This window comes from Capra hircus, chromosome 1 (assembly GCF_001704415.2).
Source record: "Capra hircus breed San Clemente chromosome 1, ASM170441v1, whole genome shotgun sequence".
NCBI classification, from domain to species: domain Eukaryota; kingdom Metazoa; phylum Chordata; class Mammalia; order Artiodactyla; family Bovidae; genus Capra; species Capra hircus.
The window spans coordinates 81,380,168-81,399,239 of NC_030808.1; the positions used below are offsets into that span (position 1 = coordinate 81,380,168).

Consider the following 19,072-nt stretch of genomic DNA (forward strand, 5'->3'; position numbering starts at 1 on the left):
AAACACACAAATAAACATTTTAAATCTTATAGTACAGTACCCTGCAAAATACAGTAATACCTGCTATATCACTGCTGTTTCTATGCTTGCTTCCAGACATCCTGGGCTTGAAATACTGATACTGCACTACTGTACTCTATATAGTGCTGTGCAGTAAAATTACACAGAAGCACAACCGCTAGGAGAAGGGTGCACACACATGACAATGTACGCCAGACGCAGGAAATAACTGAAGTGACTGGACACGCAAACACCAAAGTTGGCAACTTAAAGGTTCATACGTAGGAGGCTTACTATACTTCTACTTACTTCATAGAGGAAGTTATTTTATCCTCTATGTGTGTGTGTTAGTCACTCAGTTGTGTCTGACTCTTTGCGACCCCATGGACTGTAGCCCACCAGGCTCTCCTGTCCAGGGGATTCTCCAGGCAAGAATACTGGAGTGGGTTGCCAGGCCCTTCTCCATAACTGTAAAGGCCCTAGGGACTTGAGCATGTTCTAACACAAAGATCTGCAGGAAAGGGGACAGTGATGAGAGGAGAAGAGAGGAGAAGACCCCACCTCATAGCCACGTTCCTCCGCACACAGCTTGCCCAGAGACATCTGTGTTTTCACGCGGCGCACAGCACACTCCTTGTCAGAGAGCCCATCCGAATGTGAGGATATCTCAATGGGGATCTCTGGCGTCTGGGACAGCAGGTCATCAAGCTTCTCTGCCAGGCGATCTTCGAGTTTATCTGCTAACTCATCAGGGCTGTTTGAGTGGTCACTGGTATTTCCTTCCTCGCCATCAGACACAGAGAAATTCTCAGAGCTGAAGGTGGAATATGACTGGCAGCTGCTGATACAGCGATGGGGCCTAGAACCACAAAGAACCAGAGGAACTTAGTCCTGGGAACGGCTGTTTTTCTTGTCTGTTGGTCGCAGCCTTGGTGGGAGGTGATCTAGTTTTCTGCTTGCCCCAGAGGGAGAGCCAAATCCAGAAAGGAAGAAACTATTTAAAGCAACAGGGAGAGAAATCTGCGTTTCCCTTTTCATTTGTTTTTCTGTGCTTATGTGGCTCCACACAACGCTCCAAAGCTGATGGCTACCGCTGGTCTTTGGCGGTGACTACATTTCTCACTGGGTACAGGGGCCTCAGAAGACTGAGCGCTGTTACCACCCTGTGGATTAACCCCTAACAGAAATGAGCTTGGAAGCAACGTTGACTCTGTAGCTCTGGGCACTGTCCAGCAGTAGGTGCTCATTCCAGGTAAAGTCAGGGTTTAGCCCTGATGAGACAAAGCTTCTGGGGAGTGGGGAGGGGATTTATAAAACTTCCTCATTTCTCTCCCATTGTTTACAAAGGAGCCTAGTAAATAAGAATGCTGTTAGCTTACATTGTCTTAAAATAACAAAACAAACAATAAAAATGAAGACTGCCTCTCCCTCTCTCATTGCCTGACCTTCCTGTATTTCTTAGTACAAAGTGATGCCGATGGCCTGTGATCTGAGGTTGGCTGATGACCAGGCCAGGTGATGGGCTGGAGTGATAGCATCAAGAGTCCAGATGGAGGAAGCCCAGGTGGGAAAGGGAAGTTAAGGTAGGACTCACACAGCTTCCCAAGGCTGGTAACCCAGAAGGGAGACAAGGGGGAGAATGTTATAATTAAAAATGCAAAACCATCAGGTTTAAAACAAAATTTGTATCATAGCAAGAAAGAAAGGTGGGAAGCCATCAGGTAGGCTGAGTTAACGGTGCCCATAGGAACAAATGCTGGAAGTAATTGTGACGCCCGTAAAATGGGGTCAGAGGGTGAAAAGACAGATATCCAGGCTCAGTCTCACTGCAGAGGAGAAAACATAGTGTCCAAGGAAACAAGGTAGCAATGGCAGTGTGGTAGGATTAACTCAGGGGTGAGAACAGACTTCAGTTTTGTGCATGGCATATGGGCCCAGAATATAATCTACCAAAATATGGGGAGTCCCTTGGTCTCAGGAAATTCCTGGTTCTGGGCAGGTACACAAACCTTCCTGGGGTATTCTTACAGTCTTCCTCTTCAGGAACAGAATGCCTATCAGCAGAAAAGGCCTCCTGGGAGGAAAACTCCCTTCCATACTTCTACATTACAGCAGCTGTTAATGCTAGGGGTAGGGGTGTGTGGTTCTTCTTTGGTCCTACAAGCAAAGTTCTTATTGCTGGCTAGTCAGGAAGCTGTTTCTAAGGATGGGCTGAAGGAGGATCAACCAATTTAACTATACTTAACCTGGTAAGGTATAAAATCCAAGGCATGGGAAGTGCTATGGATTGAACTGTATCCTTTCCAAATTTATATGTTGAAGCCTTATCTACAATGTGACTGAATTTGGAGATGGGGTCTTTAGGAGGTGTGTGTATGCGCTCAGCCACTTCATTAAGGTTAAATGAGGTCATACGGGTGGGGCCCTAATCTGATAGGTCTGTGGCCTTTTAAGAAGATGAGATCTCTTATGCTCTTTCTCTCTCCCCTACCATGTGAGGACATAGCAGGAAGGCTGCTGTCTGCAAGCCAGGAAGAGAGTCTTCACCAGGAATCTTGGACTTCCCAGCTCCAGAGCTGGGAGAAATAAATGTCTTCTGTTTAAGCCACCTAGTCTGTGGTATTTTGTTACAGCAGGCTGAGCAGACTAATACAAGGAGGTACACTAGGAACCAATAAAATTACCCATAAAACAGCACAGCCATTTGTCACAAACTGCCCACTATATTCTCAATTATAGCCTTGAGTCATATTTCTTTTCCCCATCTTTCAGTTCTTATCTAGTGAATTTGGATAAACTAGGATCTGCAGTGCATAGCCAGCTACCAAAATGGCCAACAGGAAAGCATGAACACAGTGGGTTCAAACTTCCCTCTAAAGGGCTGTTAGAAAGTGGCCGGTGATGGAACTGAAGGTGTGGCGAACTCAGGATTCTCCCTGCCTACACTGAAAGCAGTCACATCGGGTTATTGGTTTTACCTCTGTCTTCGTGGAAATTCAACTTCACTATCTACTTCCCCTTCTTCCTCTTCAGAGGAGTCATCTCCACTCTGAGAAGAACAAGGAGAAAAGAGTCTTATTTCTCTTTCTTACATTCACACACACACACATGTGCACACACATATGCACAGAGACCCTGTAAAAGATTTAATTATCATCAGAGGCACTGAGAGGTAGCTTACTGTAATTTTTAAAAGCATACCTCTTCATTCATTCATATAGCAACTTTCCCTGGGTGTCCATCTAGGCCTTGCGCTAGATGCTGGAGGACGCATAGAACTGGGTAAGGCTGGGTCATCTTTGGGCTCAGGGAGGTGAAGCCTCCATGAGCATGTCCACAGGTGAGGGGAAACCAGAGACGAAGTCTTAGATTTGGGGGTGGTCTCTTGTAACCACTGTCACTAGTGGTTCTAGGCTCCGACACAGAGACTTCAACAAGAGGTGATCTTTCAGTTCTTCAAAGCCCAACAACTACTTCCCCTCTTTATGCATCAATCACTTTTTCTCTAGTATTATAGCTATTATGCTTATATCCTCTCTGCTGCTAAGACACACATCATTTAAGGTCAGAGCCCATCTTGTTTCGTTGTATTCCTCCTCTACCATTAACACAACACTGCATACAAAGTAGATGCCTAACATGCGACTGAATCAGCACTTAGGCATGGGTAAGAGAGTTCTGGCTGGGACATCTGAGGCCCCGTCACTGCTTGGGCTCTGCGGTTGATCTGGAAAGGTGTGTAAGTACCTCATCTGAGTACACAGTCCCCTTGAGGGAAGATTCCATTTCCTTTCAAGGGCACAAGAACAGCCCCACTTAAGATCAACCATCATTAACCAAAGCCCCATGATGCACAGGATTACAACAATCCCTTGGGAGGTGAGTAAAGTGGGTCCAAATAACTGTACCAAAAGTTGAGCATAATTTGTTACACAATCGCTTCTGTTGTTTACGTTTCGGTTTTTTGACCATGAGGCATGCGGGATCATAACTCCCCGACCAGGGATAAAACCTGCACCGCCTGTGTTGGAAGGCTAAGTCTTAACCACTGGACCATCAGGGAAGTTGGAAGGATAATTTTAAAGTCAGTTCTAATAATCTACCACTTTTACCCATTTGTCTTCTGATATGCATTTTGAATAGGAAAGACAGGGATGGAGCTATTCTGCCTGAGGAGACAAGCACTTGCCCCTAAAGCACTCCTGGGAGTGGATCCCAGTAGAGAGATGTTGAGCTGCCCTGTGGGAGCGTAGTTCTAGGGAGGCCAAATGTGGGAGGGGTGTGTTGCGTGGCCTGCAGACCCACAGATGCCTCAAAATGGCACCAGGATAGTTCAAAGATACATGTTACTTGGGAGTGGACTGGGGAGTGGGCTGATGGGTTTCTTCTGGGGGTGATGAAAAGATTCTAAAATCAGTTGTGCTGATAGCTACATAACTCTGAATAGAAAGAACTGAGCTGTACACTTTACATGAGAGAACTGTATGGTAAGTGAATTATATCTCAGTAAAGATGCGACTAAAACATATGTTACTAGCCATAGGGGCCAGAGCCGCAGAGAATGAATCAGCCCAAATCCACTGCACTAGCTGAGACACGATGGATCCCCAGGAGTGCTCAGTAAGCAGCGGCACTGTATGTGGAGGAGGAGGCACAGCTCTGAGCCAGCGGCCCTCAGCTCCAGCGTCAAGATGAGCTCATATTTTTGGAATGTTGCTGTATGCCAGGTTCTATTCTAAATTCTTTACGATTAACTCATTTAAACTTCACATCAATCAGTGAGGCAGGGTCCACTTTTAGCCCCATTTTATAGATTAGAAACTGATGCTCAGAAAGGTACTAAGTAGAAGAGCCTGGCTTTGAACTCAGGTCTGTCTGACTACCAAGCTTGTGCTCTTACATAAGGTCGGAGAGTTAGCCAGACTCCCAGCTAATGAACCACAGGTGAGGAGGAGAGGAATAGGTTTTGGTGACTGAGAACTGGCTGGGTCTTGATGGTTAATAATGAAGGTGACGTTTTTCTAAAATATACTGGGAAGAAAGTGAGTTCCATGGGGGATTAACAAGCGTTATTTTTAAAAGGCAGTATGGTCAAATAGGTGAGGGAAAAGCTGGCTTAGAGGAGGTTACTGCACGATTTCGCAAAGCCAAGGATTTGTTAAACGTGTACTTAGGAATCTCCGAGAGGGAATGTTTCCAAAATGTGTTTTATAATGGGGTCCTTCCTTCTTGCAACATCCTTAGGACTAGGCTAGGATATGGATTCCAACCTATTTTGATTACGTAGCCCTAACATACAGCTATGTCCTACTTATAAATTATATATGCTTGAATCAGTGCCCTGATTCAGGAGTTGTATTCTTTAGTCTATCACCTAAGCAGTGTGGAAAGTATTAAAAGCAAAAATACTGCTATTTGCGCTTTTGTTATCTCATCCTTTTACAAAATGCATACTTTCTCTATATATTCTATAACGCACAGCATATGATAGGTTCGACATTCCTCAAAGGCAGTGACACACTGCTGTTGTCTTTACACCTTACCTTCTGGAGTGGCCTTGTTTTGCGAGGTAGCACTGGGGGAGTGACGTGATGAGAGGCGCCAAGGGATGACGCCGACCGACAACCGCTGAATTCATTTTCTTCCATTTTCTCAGAACCCTGGGCATTTTCCAAGAGGGGATTGTGTGCTGGTGGCTTGAAAAGGTTGGGGCTCCTCCCCACCGGCTTGGTCGAGGGGACGTCTAGGGAGCCATGCTGTTCTGGCCTGCACTGGAGGCAGGGGTCATAGGGGTCAGCCTGACAACAGCCCCAGGGGCCAGCCTGGCCCTTGTCAGGCTCAGAACTTCTCCAACAATCTGCCGCCATGGCCGTGGAGATGAGGTCAGGGCTAGAGCCAGGCATCTGTCTTTGAGAGTGGTTGCTGAGTGGGCTCCGCAGGGCTGCTGCAGGACCAAAGTACCTCAGGTTGTTGGCGCAGGTGGCAATGTCCTGTCCGTGCATATTGAGTCTGGGATGGTGACTCTGCGACACGGCAGGTGGGGGTTGCTGGTATTGCTGCTGCAGAGGATTATGGTGCTGGGGAGATGGGTACTGGGGTTCAGCTTGGTAGAGGGAAGTGGGATGGGGTGAATCCTCTTGGGCGGGCCGGTTTTTCAAGATGGCGGCAAAGTCACTGTGGCTGCCTCGGCTGTTCCCACGTCGGTGGCGTGGTTTGCTTCGATAGCGGCTCTTGCTGCTGGAGGAGGACAGTTTGGGACTCCCGGATAAAGGGGATGCCGTGGGAGCCACTTCCACACTGGGGATGCCTTCAGATCTCAACAGATCTGGCCTGCAAGAAAGAACAGGTTTGGTTTTAAACATATGAAAACTCATTCAAGTTTGAGGAAATGTATCCCAGGTCTGGTGGTTGCCAGAGGTGGGGTGACGGGACTAGGGGGTGGGCAATATGGGTGAAGGGGATCAAAAAGTACCAGCTTCCAATTATGATACAAATAAGTCATGGGATGTAACAGCGTGGTAACTGGAGTTAACAATACTCTATTGTGTATTTGAAAGTTGCTAAGAGAGTAAATGGGGCTTCCCAGGTGGTGCTAGTGGTAAAGAACCTGCTTGCCATGCACCAGATGTGGGTTTGATTCCTGGGTAGGGAAAATGCCCTGGAGGAAGGCATGGCAACCCACTGCAGTATTCTTGCCTGAAGAATCCCATGGACAGAGGATCTACTGATGGGCTACAGTCCACAGGGTTACAAAGAATTGGATACAACTGAAGCAATTTAGCATGCATGCATGCACAGGAGAGTAAATCTTAAAAGTTCTCATCACAAGAAAAAAATTTGTAACTAAGTATGGTGACAGATGTTAACTGAACTTATTGTGGTGATCACTTTGCAATATACACATATGTTGAATCATTATACCATACAGCTGAAATTAATATAATGGTATTTCACCCAGAACAGCTGAAGAGAGGTAGGAAAGCAGAAGCCCCTGCCACCCCAACAAGGTGCTGGCTCCTCATCCTTGTCCCCTCACAGTGGTCTCAAAGACACTTCTATTCAGGCCCCAGGGGGTTCCAGACCTTGCACAGAAACTGCAGGTGCAGTCCTGCCTTCATTCTATGTGATGAGGAACCCAAAATCCCGACCATATTGGCTTCTGGTCTCACAGCTCATTACTGGTAGAATCTAGGTGAACAGTCTCTCTTAATTGCCAGTCTGGCTTGTTGGACAGTCAGAGTACAGCCTGAAGGTATGTACAGATCACCTGGGAGCTTGTTAAAATGACTGCACAGGTCTGGGATGCAGACCTCAGAGCCTGACTTTCTAACATGCTTTCAGATGATCTCAACTGAGGACCACATTCTGAAAATCCAGGCCTCGTAGCAAATCAGTAGGCATCAGGCAGCAGGAGATGGTTTTTTTCTTCTTTTCCAGGAGAATTTCCGTTAAAGACTTGTCTTAGTATAGAAGTTCCAGGTATCACTGGTACATGATGAAGTGGATAGGGTACTGTGGGATTATCAGCATCTTCCTGTCTCAGATTCACAGCACTGTGGTCAGTTGGCCAACCTGTGCCACAGACAGCATCTGGGGAGGTCCTGGGGCTCTCTACTGAGGAAAGAGAGCCCTCCAAGGCCCAGTGAGGGCATCTATCAATATTTACGCAGTTAACTGGCTATGGCAGGGTCTAAAAGAGAACTTAGGTGAAAGTGTCCTAAGATAGGTGAAGGCTGCTCAACCTGGCAGTGCAAAATCACAGAATAACACTGATAACAGCACACCCAAGTTTACAAAGCACTTCACAATAGACAAAACACCACCTTCCTACTATTACAATACCCATTTTACAGATGAGAGCACTGAGGGATCAGAGAGGTTAGCTGGCTTGTGTCCATCACAAAGCTAGGAAATGGCAGAACTCACAGCCTGAAGCTAAGTCTTTGGACACCAAGGAACAGTTCTCCCCCATTCCAAGCTTCTCCATGTTATAAGGCATTTAAACTATCTTATTAGACTATACTCAATTGTGATGGGCTTGGTGGATCCATCATGGTTCATCTTTTTCTGTCCCTGACTAAACACAAACTGAGGCTGAAAGATAGTGGATGGTTTCTCCTCTCTGATCGCCTCAGAGGGCACTGGCCAGCTGACTTGATAAATCACTGGACTGTCCAAATAATCTGAAACATAAATCCTTCAAAAGGCAATCAATAGAACTCTCTGCAACTCTAGTACCCACTCTGAGTTGCCTTTCCAGACAAGATCAGCTCATTGACTAAGCATCTACTGGTGCTGTCAAACTTTCAGACATGTTTCTCACAGGTGAAATAAAAGTAAACACGAGCTCATACTGTGAAAAATGAAACAGTACTATTTTTTCCCAAAGTACTTGGTGTTTTAGCTGTTGGCAGACTGCAGAGAGGAGCCAGAGGTGAAGGCTGTGCCTAGTTCATATACCAAAAGAAGGGAGGTGGTGGGATTCCTGGAGGGGTTTGCCAGGTGCCAACTGAAAACAATTTCTCTAGAGCTTGACCAGAAGATGGTGAAGCATGGTAAGTAAGAGCAAAGCTGGGATTAATCCATGCAGTTATCCCTCAGTGGTGTAGACTTATATTAGTCAGGCTATGCTGGGATGGTCACTGTTCTGAAAGTCTTAAAATACATGCTTGGTTTGCATTTTCTCACTACCTTTATTCTTACTGCATTTATCCCAATCTCACTGATAGGTTTATGCCCAGATTAAGGTACATTTCTTTCTTTTGCATTAATTTAGGATTGGGTCAACACTCCATTCATTGGGAAGAATTCCTCTAGCAGAGAGTTTGATTAAAAAAACTGACTAGAAGAGCATTCTAACATTAAACTAGCAAGGAAAATGTGTTGTAATTAGGGGAAAGGGCATCTTTAAAAAATTTTTTTAATTTTTTTTTTTGAGCAACTGTGGTTTCCTAGGTGATTTCACATGCCATTTTATTTAAATCTCACTAAAGTTCCACACAGGAGTGGGATGAGGGGAACTAAATGATTAGATATAGGTAATTATCAAAGTGCCTGCTTTTGTTTTGGTGGTGGATTTACAGGCACTTATTATATTATTAAAAAGAACTAACTAAATGAGTAAATAAAAGTGGGACATACAGAGACCCATGATGCATATTATAGAGAACTCAATTCTGTTCACTAGGGGGTCAAGAAAAGAAAAAGAAAGTACACCATTTCACCCATGGCATTGACAGAGATCAACCGACATATTCCAAATCACACAGCTTCTAATAGGATTTGAATCCAGGCCTGTCCGGCCCCCACTTCATTTCTCTTCACTGTTCTATGCTAAGATAATAAATATTGATGCCTTAGACAGTAATAACTGTACTCCCGGAGTCCAGGACACACTCTCTCCCACTTCCCTACTCTGTATCCAGAGGCAGTACCGTGTGGCCACACTCACCATCATCTGATAATGTATTTTAGGGCCATATTTCCCCACTTATCTGAGTAGTGTCAGTATAGATGCTCACCGCTTGGCCTGCATCCCAGGTCTGTGAGGCAGGCCTTTCCTCTTCATGAGCTTCTCCATGGCATTGGGGTGGATTATTGGACGGACAGGATGTCGTTTGTAGGTTCCAGGATACTTCTTCTCCACGGCCTGCTCACGTCTGAAGAATGAAAGAAAAGGCCACGTCTCAGTCTTGCCTGGAGGATCCTATGGACAGAGAAGCCTGGCAGGCTACAGTCCATGGGGTCACAAGAGTTGGACACGACTTGGTGACTAAACCACCTGTCACCCCAGACAGAAAAGGTGGGCAGAATGTTTTCACAGGTTTACTCCACCCACAGAGTCTGGCCACACTTAACAGATATAGGCTATCTGAATAACAAGGCTGCTCTTCAGGTTAAAAAGGAAGAAAAAACAAAACTAAATTCAAACTAACCTGACTTCATTTTTTTTCCTTCAGCTTGCAGATGGGACTTGGAGGCCAACCTTCCCTTCCCTTGACACGCCTCATGAGATACCAAGCAAAGGTTGAAGTCCTACTCATTTTCAGGAGCAGCTATTAGTCAGGACCCCAGAGTTTCTCGCCATTCTCAGGAAAACACTGAACTGCTTGCAGCGGTTGCTTTTCTTCCCTAGGGGGCAGTAAGCTCCCACTCATCCACACCAAGCTCCTCCTGAAATGAAGACCCTCCTTCCCTGAGCCACTAGGCAGGTTGAAACTGCAAAGTGCCCTAGAACCAGCTCTGTGGCGAGTCCACTCAAATGTGAGCACCACCGGGGCAGGGACCTGTGCCTGGAACATCCCCCAAGCAATGTTGGGTGGATGAATAAAACAGCCACCAGTTTTGAGTAGCAGTAACCTGGACGACTGTTACATCTTGGCCGACTGATATGCCCAATCAATCAGGACAAACAGTGGCCGGGTACGTACTTGATGAGCTCCTTCTCCCGCATCTCTAGCTGCAGCATGATGGCACTCAGTTCCATGTACAAATTATTAGCCCGCTCAAGTTTCCGCTCGTAGTGCTCACGAATATCCAAAGCATGCCTATCAAAGAAAACACAGGAGCAGCGAAGCTGATGAATGTGGGGGAGAGCCAGGGTCAGCTCCAAAGAAATAAGATCAGGACGATTTCTCAAAAGCACTTGCCCAAGGGCCCTCTAAATTTAAGGCTCGCTTGTCTGATGTAGTGACTCAGACAACGTGGAGTGGGAGATGAAAAGTCCAAGTTTTCCACTTTGTTGATTGTTAAGGGCCATATCCACTCATACAGAATAGCCAGGAGGTAAAATCTGAGTGCAATTTATGTATAATTTATAGCCTTTGTCCATACACTATTTGGCAATATCTTAATAAGAATATGCTACATGTTAAGGGAAATACACAGTTAAAGCTAACACGATAATCCCTCATTTATACTTATCCATGGTATAGATCTTGTTTGGGCTCAAAAATCACTGCAGATGATGACTGCAGCCATGAAATTAAAAGACACTTACTCCTTGGAAGGAAAGTTATGACCAACCTAGAGAGCATATTCAAAAGCAGAGACATTACTTTGTCAACAAAGGTCTGTCTAGTCAAGGCTATGGTTTTTCCAGTGGTCATGTATGGATGTGAGAGTTGGATTGTGAAGAAAGCTGAGCGCCGAAGAATTGATGCTTCTGAACTGTGGTGTTGGAGAAGACTCTTGAGAGTCCCTTGGACTGCAAGGAGATCCAACCAGTCCATCTTAAAGGAGATCAGTCCTGGGTGTTCACTGGAAGGACTGATGCTGAAGCTGAAACTCCAATCCACCTCATGCGAAGAGTTGACTCATTGGAAAAGACTCTGATGCTGGGAGGGATTGGGGGCAGGAGGAGAAGGGAACGACAGAGGATAAGATGGCTGGATGGCATCACCGACTTGATGGATGTGAGTCTGAGTGAACTCCGGGAGTTGGTGATGGACAGGGAGGCCTGGTGTGCTGTGATTCATGGGGTTGCAAAGAGTCGGACACAACTGAGCAACTGAACTGAAATGAATCTAGTGGTTATTTGTGTTCTATCCCTTAATAAGCATCTTCGGGTCAGGGACTACCTCTTATAAATTTCTGATCTTTCATGTTACCTAGGGCAGCAACTGAATAAACAAATAGCATTGCTCCAGGGATCTTTGTTGCAGAGATACGATAAAGGAAGATAAAAGTACAGACAGAAAGAAAGTGATACAAGTGATTGACTTCCAGGGCAACTTTTAAAGAAAAAAACAATAACCAGCAGAGGTGACAGGTGTGTAGAAGATGAAGTGATTCACAGAAAGGGTTCCTATTAAATATCTGAAGACCTGGGAATAAGAAGAAGTGAAGTAGGAGAGGTCAGCTGACCTGAGCTCTTCTCTGCGCCTTCGAATAAGTTCTTCATCTAATCGGTGGATACAGGTTCCTTCACTCTTAATCTTCTCAAAGTGCTTTTTCACTTCTTCTCTCCATTCAGCCTAGGTGAGGACAAATTAGGTTTTGTTAACTCCAGGAATTTTAATCCTTGATATAACCATAGGACCCTGTACAAGACTTCCCCCCACCCACCCCATATGATTATACTGAAGAGCCTTATAGAATAGATGTTCAGTAGTAAAATATCTCACATTAATGCATCTGCACACCCTACCCAACTCTTCACCCCATTTTCTGTGTTTACTCTAATACTCGTAGTCTTGACCCCAAGAAACATTACAGCTGGCATGCTAGCCATCATCTCTGGAATAAAGCAGCTCAGTTTTTAAATTTCTTTTATTTTTTCAATTTTTATTTTTACTTTATTTTACAATACTGTATTGGTTTTGCCATACATTGACATGAATCCACCACGGGTGGACATGAGTTCCCAAACATGAACCCCCCTCCCACCTCCCTCCCCATAACATCTCTCTGGGTCATCACCGTGCACCAGCTCCAAGCATGCTGTATCCTGCATCAAACCTAGACTTGCGATTCATTTCTTACATGATAGTATACATGTTAGAATGTCATTCTCCCAAATCATCCCACCCTCTCCCTCTCCCTCTGAGTCCAAAAGTCCGTTATACACATCTGTGTCTTTTTTGCTGTCTTGCATACAGGGTTATCATTACCATCTTTCCAAATTCCATATATATATGTGTTAGTATACTGTATTGGTGTTTTTCTTTCTGGCTTACTTCACTCTGTATAATCGGCTCCAGTTTCATCCATCTCATCAGAACTGATTCAAATGTATTCTTTTTAATGGCTAAGTAATACTCCATTGTGTATATGTACCACAGCTTTCTTATCCATTCATCTGCTGATGGACATCTAGGTTGTTTCCATGTCCTGGCTATTATAAACAGTGCTGCGATGAACATTAGGGTACATGTGTCTCTTTCAATTGTGGTTTCCTCGGTGTGTATGCCCAGAAGTGGGATTGCTGGGTCATAAGGTAGTTCTATTTGCAATTTTTTAAGGAATCTCCACACTGTTCTCCATAGTGGCTGTACTAGTTTGCATTCCCACCAACAGTGTAGGAGGGTTCCCTTTTCTCCACACCCTCTCCAGCATTTATTGCTTGCAGATTTTTGGATCCCAGACATTCTGACTGGTGTGAAGTGGTACCTCATTGTGGTTTTGATTTGCATTTCTCTGATAATGAGTGATGTTGAGCATCTTTTCATGTGTTTGTTAGACATCCGTATGTCTTCTTTGGAGAAGTGTCCATTTAGTTCTTTGGCCCATTTTTTGATTGGGTCATTTATTTTTCTGGAATTAAGCTGCATAAGTTGCTTGTATATTTTTGAGATTAGTTATTTGTCAGTTGCTTCATTTGCTATTATTTTCTCCCATTCCGAAGGCTGTCTTTCACCTTGCTTATATTTTCCTTTGTTGTGCAGAAGCTTTTAATTTTAATTAGATCCCATTTGTTTATTTTTGCTTTTATTTCCAGAATTCTGGGAGGTGGATCATAGAGGATCCTGCTGTGATTTATGTCGGAGAGTGTTTTGCCTATGTTTTCCTCTAGGAGTTTTATAGTTTCTGGTCTTACATTTAGATCTTTAATCCATTTTGAGTTTATTTTTGTGTGCGGTGTTAGAAAGTGATCTAGTTTCATTCTTTTACAAGTGGTTGACCAGTTTCCCCAGCACCACTTGTTAAAGAGATTGTCTTTACTCCATTGTATATTCTTGCCTCCTTTGTCAAAGATAAGGTGTCCATATGTGTGTGGATTATCTCTGGGCTTTCTATTTTGTTCCATTGGTCTATATTTCTGTCTTTGTGCCAGTACCATACCATCTTGATGACTGTGGCTTTGTAGTAGAGCCTGAAGTCAGGCAAGTTGATTCCTCCAGTTCCATTCTTCTTTCTCAAGATTGCTTTGGCTATTCGAGGTTTTTTGTATTTCCATACAAATCTTGAAATTATTTGTTCTAGTTCTGTGAAAAATACCGCTGGTAGCTTGATAGGGATTGCAGTGAATTTGTAAATTGCTTTGGGTAGTATACTCATTTTCACTATATTGATTCTTCCAATCCATGAACATAGTATATTTCTCCATCTATTAGTGTCCTCTTTGATTTCTTTCATCAGTGTTTTATAGTTTTCTATATATAGGTCTTTAGTTTCTTTAGGTAGATATATTCCTAAGTATTTTATTCTTTTCGTTGCAATGGTGAATGGAATTGTTTCCTTAATTTCTTTTTCTACTTTCTCATTATTCGTGTATAGGAATGCAAGGGATTTCTGAGTGTTGATTTTATATCCTGCAACTTTACTATATTCATTGATTAGCTCTAGTAATTTTCTGGTGGAGTCTTTAGGGTTTTCTATGTAGAGGATCATGTCATCAAGCAGCTCAGTTTTAAGTCAAGATTCTGGTGGAGAGAGCCTGGCTAGAAAGAACAGCTCTGATAACCATATGGTACAAGCATGTGTCAGTCAGAATATGACCATTTTTACATTAGACCAGAATTCCTCCTGGGCTTTGTTTACAAAAATATCTTGAGAAAATATGTAGTATAGAAGATCCAAGAGGCATGAACAACAGGAGAAGGGGATAAAAATATGGGGACTTATACAGGAATCTGTGGGCTTCTCAGGTGGCACTAGTGGTAAAGAACCCGCCTGCTAATGTAGGAGATGTTAAGAGATGTGGGTTCGATCCCTGGGTTGGGAAAATCTCCTGGAGGAGGGCATGGCAACTCACTCCAGTATTCTTGCCTGGAGAATCCCATGGACAGAGGAGTCTGGAGGGCTACAGTCCATGGGGCTGCAAAGAATTGGACACGACTTAAGTGACTGAGCATGCACGCATGCATCTAGGAATTTGGGAGTGAGAAAGAAAAGAGGGAAGGAGGAGGGGGAGAAAGAGCATGGTCAAAGAATTTAGTAGTCTGGAAACAAATTTAGGAGAGGGATGGGTATCTAATATGTGATTTTAGTTGTTCAAAACATAAGCCTCTTCCAATTTCCTAAATCTTTGGTAAAGCCTCTGACATTCACCTTGACTTTGGATGAGTATATTTATTTGGTTTTGCTTTTTAAAAAAAAAAAATAAAGAAAGGTACTGAACTGCATCTTTGGGTCAATGACAGGACAAAGATAAAGGAACCACCAAAAGATGGCAGGGATGGGGGTCTAAAAAGCAGAGCCAAAGTGTCCATGTAATTATAAATCTCCCAGAAGTTCACAAAAGTATTAAAAAGGACACTGGACTTTTCCATAAGGCATGGTGTTTCAGACTAATTTCATCTAAATTTTAGGAGGCAGGAAAATCTCTGCAGAAATACAGTCTATAGACCATTTCTAGAGAAACAGCTAAAGGAGAACCTTCCTCATTATGTATGCACTACTATCCTGAGAAGCTAATGAGATAATCTAAAATAATTTCCAGTGAGAGCTAAATATGTAACGAAATGTTTCTAACTGCATTGTCTTCCACAGCTCTTCTATCCTTTTAAGATTCATAAAAATGATCTCTCTAGACCCTGGAAGAAGTTATACTTAAGTAATTGTGAAATTAGAGAAGCTTTCTCCCCAGATTTGCTGTTTCTCATTTATTTTTATAGAAAAAATTATATTACAATGATTTAGAAAGTGTTCATTCTGCTTATCTGTTTATAATGTTAGATCTTCATATATATACATATATACACACATATTGACTGACCATTGGGAAGCGATTTCTGTCAGTTGATTTTCTGGCATCAAATCTGCCAAGCAATGTCATCAAAAAGCCAAGATCTAGAATGTCTGCCCATTGTTTGGCAGCAGTCTTTGACAATGGTGATGGTGGTTGCTAAGTTGTGGTGGTATCCAAGCAGTAAACACAGGTTTGGTTGAGTCCAGGTAATGCTGTTCTCTCAGCCATCAGATTAAAGTCACAAAGAGCAAGAGTATTTGAGTTTTAAGATGCCAAAGACTGATGATCAAGGGTGGCTGGACCTAAAATGGATAAGGGAGGGGGCCAAGGGTGGGTCTTAAAGCATCCTCTTTTGTGAAGATCATGTCAGTGGATCCTGACACTTTAACAGGGACCAAGAATATCTCCCTCTAGTGGTGAGGGATCAGATATCGCAGATTAGATTTTTAAAATTCTAATGGAGAAGGCAATGGCAACCCACTCCAGTACTCTTGCCTGGAAAATCCATGGACAGAGGAGCCTGGTAGGCTGCAGTCCATGGGGTCGCTAAGAGTCAGACACGACTGAGCGACTTCACTTTCACTTTTCATGCATTGGAGAAGGAAATGGCAACCCACTCCAGTGTTCTTGCCTGGAGAATCCCAGGGACGGCAGAGCCTGGTGGGCTGCCGTCTATGGGGTCACACAGAGTCGGACACGACTGGAGCAACTTAGCAGCAGCAGCAGCAGAGGAAATAAACCTCCTGACATCTGGCTCATGGAATGTGAAACTGAAAAGACAACCCTCTCAAGACTGAAATTTGTTAAAGTAGATTTCCTCAAAAGAAATTCCCTTTGTGGGAAAACACCAAGTACTGATTAATACAATAATGTGTTTTCCTCAAAGGTACTGTGTTACAGGTAGATGTTAATTTTGGAGTTCCATCATATATACTTAGAATCTTTATGTAACAGGAGTTCCAATTTGCACTGAATCTTCAATTTAGAGATGTCTGGCCATATCTAAGAAATGGAGGTGGGCAGGCTGCAGTCAGTTTGCACAGAGATTAAGGAGTCTCTGAGAGAAAACATGAGGGGGGAGGAGTCCTGTGTGACTCTGATCTATAACAGTCCTCAACATAGGAGTGGAGAGGCATTTCCTACTGTTTCACTAAAATACCAGCAAACCCTTGGGCCATAACTAGCACTATTATGTGACCTGTAACAAAATGTAACTCAACAGGGAAAGGACCAGTTTATTGCATAAGCACAATGTGCAAGTTTGGAATCTGGAGAAGCCCACGGCTTTTTCGTTACTGCAAAAAAAATAGCAGCTCCTGGTGGGTGACGGCAGTTCCTTAAGGATAAGGCAGCAACCATGGATGCCAGCTGGGGACTACAGTCTCTCAGCAGAAAACAGTACTAACCAATAAAGTAACACTCAGCAGATGCTAGGTGGAAGATTGCTGTTCTAGCCAGAGTCAGTGGAAAGTACGTGTGTGTTAGTCGCTCAGTCGTGTCTGACTGTTTGTGATACCATGGACTGTAGCCCACCAGGCTCCTTTGTCGATGGGATTCTCCAGGCAAGAATACTGGAGTGGGTTTCCATTTCTTCCTCCAAAGAATCTTCCCGACCCAGGGGTTGAACCCAGGTCTCCTGCATAGCAGGCAGACTCTTTATAGTCTGAGCCACCAGGGAGGCCACAAGGAAAGGTAGGCAGACATTAATATGAGGCTATCTGAGATCCCTACTCTTTACTGGGGATTCCCCCAAATTACATGTAGAGTGGAGGAGGGAGCAGGGAGTGTTTCACAAGGTACGTAAGTCCAGTAAGCAGGTAAGGGAAAAATACAGTGAAATCTGGGTTATTATCGTGAATGGAATCCTCTTCACAGCACAGGTAAGGCCTGGGGAAGGTTGTAACATTTAGCACGTTTTTGTCTTCTCAGATATTTAACCAGTTCGCTGAAGCCCTTGCACCCATACCTTGCTCCTGCTCTCTCTCATAACAGAGGTGTCAAAATGAAGCTGAATTAATATATGAATGGATGAATAAGACAGATGATATCCATACAATAGAATACTATTCAGTCATAAAAGGAATGAATTTGTGACACGCTACATCATTAAAGCTCAACATTCAGAAAACGAAGATCATGGCATCTGGTCCCATCACTTCATGGGAAATAGATAGGGAAACAGTGGAAACAGTGTCAGACTTTATTTTTCTGGACTCCAATATCACTGCAGATGGTGACTGCATCCATGAAATTAAAAGACGCTTACTCCTTGGAAGGAAAGTTATGACCAGCCTAGACAGCATATTCAAAAGCAGAGACATTATTTGCCAACAAAGGTCCGTCTAATCAAGGCTATGGTTTTTGCAGTGGCCATGTATGGATGTGAGAGTTGGACTATGAAGAAAGCTGAGCACCAAAGAATTGATGCTTTTGAACTGTGGTGCTGGAGAAGACTCTTGAGAGTCCCTTGGACTGCAAGGAGATCCAACCAGTCCATCCTAAAGGAGATCAGTCCTGGGTGTTCATTGGAAGGACTGATGCTGAGGCTGAAACTCCAATACTTTGGCTGCCTCATGTGAAGAGTTGACTCATTGGAAAAGACCCTGATGCTGGGAGGGATTGGGGGCAGGAGACGACCGAGGATGAGATGGCTAGATGGCATCACGGACTTGATGCACATGAGTCTGGGTGAACTCCAGGAGTTGGTGATGGACAGGGAGGCCTGGCGTGCTGTGATTCACAGGATCGCAAAGAGTCGGACACGACTGAGCGACTGAAATGAACTGAACAACATAGATGAGCCTTGAAGACATGCTAAATGAAACAAACCAGACAAAGAAAGACAACTATTGTATGATCCTACTTCAATGAAATATCTAGAGTAGGCAAATTCATAGAGATAGAAAGCAGAACAGAGATTTCTGTGGGGAGTAGAGAATGAGAAGTTAGTGCTTAATGAGGTAATGAGAAATTTTGAAAATAGATAATGGTGATAGTTTTATAACCCTGGAATATGATTTCTGCCAGTGAATTGTACATTTAAAAATTGTTAAAATAGCAAATTTTATAACATCTTTTACCATGATTTTTATAAAGTAATGAAAAAAAGAGGCTTAGCTATGAGAAATGAAGAAGCAGGATGTTGAGGGGCTATGCTGCTGCTGCTGCTAAGTTGCTTCAGTCGTGTCCGACTCTGTGCAACCCCATAGATGGCCTCCCACCAGGCTCCCCCGTCCCTGGGATTCTCCAGGCAAGAACACTGGAGTGGGTTGCCATTTCCTTCTCCAATGCATGAAAGTGAAAAGTGAAAGTGAAGTTGCTCAGTCATGTCTGACTCTTGGTGACCCCATTGGACTGCAGCCTACCAGGCTCCTCTGTCCATGGGATCTTCCAGGCAAGAGTACTGGAGTGGGGTGCCATTGCCTTCTCTGTTGAGGGGCT

The 19,072-nt window shown here is 43.9% G+C and overlaps 1 protein-coding gene across 3 annotated transcripts in view; it reads right to left on the minus strand.

The window, feature by feature from the left end:
• MAP3K13 (mitogen-activated protein kinase kinase kinase 13) overlaps positions 1-19,072 on the minus strand; it is a 159,670-nt gene that overhangs the window by 6,585 nt on the left and 134,013 nt on the right. For all 3 annotated transcript variants that reach the window (XM_013963962.2, XM_005675172.3, XM_005675173.3), the window contains 6 exons: positions 11,866-11,975; positions 10,431-10,547; positions 9,522-9,659; positions 5,544-6,330; positions 2,979-3,049; positions 562-859 (listed from right to left, as the gene is read on the minus strand). In XM_013963962.2, the coding sequence (XP_013819416.2) occupies positions 562-859; positions 2,979-3,049; positions 5,544-6,330; positions 9,522-9,659; positions 10,431-10,547; positions 11,866-11,975 (1,521 nt within the window). The remainder of the gene's footprint in view (positions 1-561; positions 860-2,978; positions 3,050-5,543; positions 6,331-9,521; positions 9,660-10,430; positions 10,548-11,865; positions 11,976-19,072) is intronic.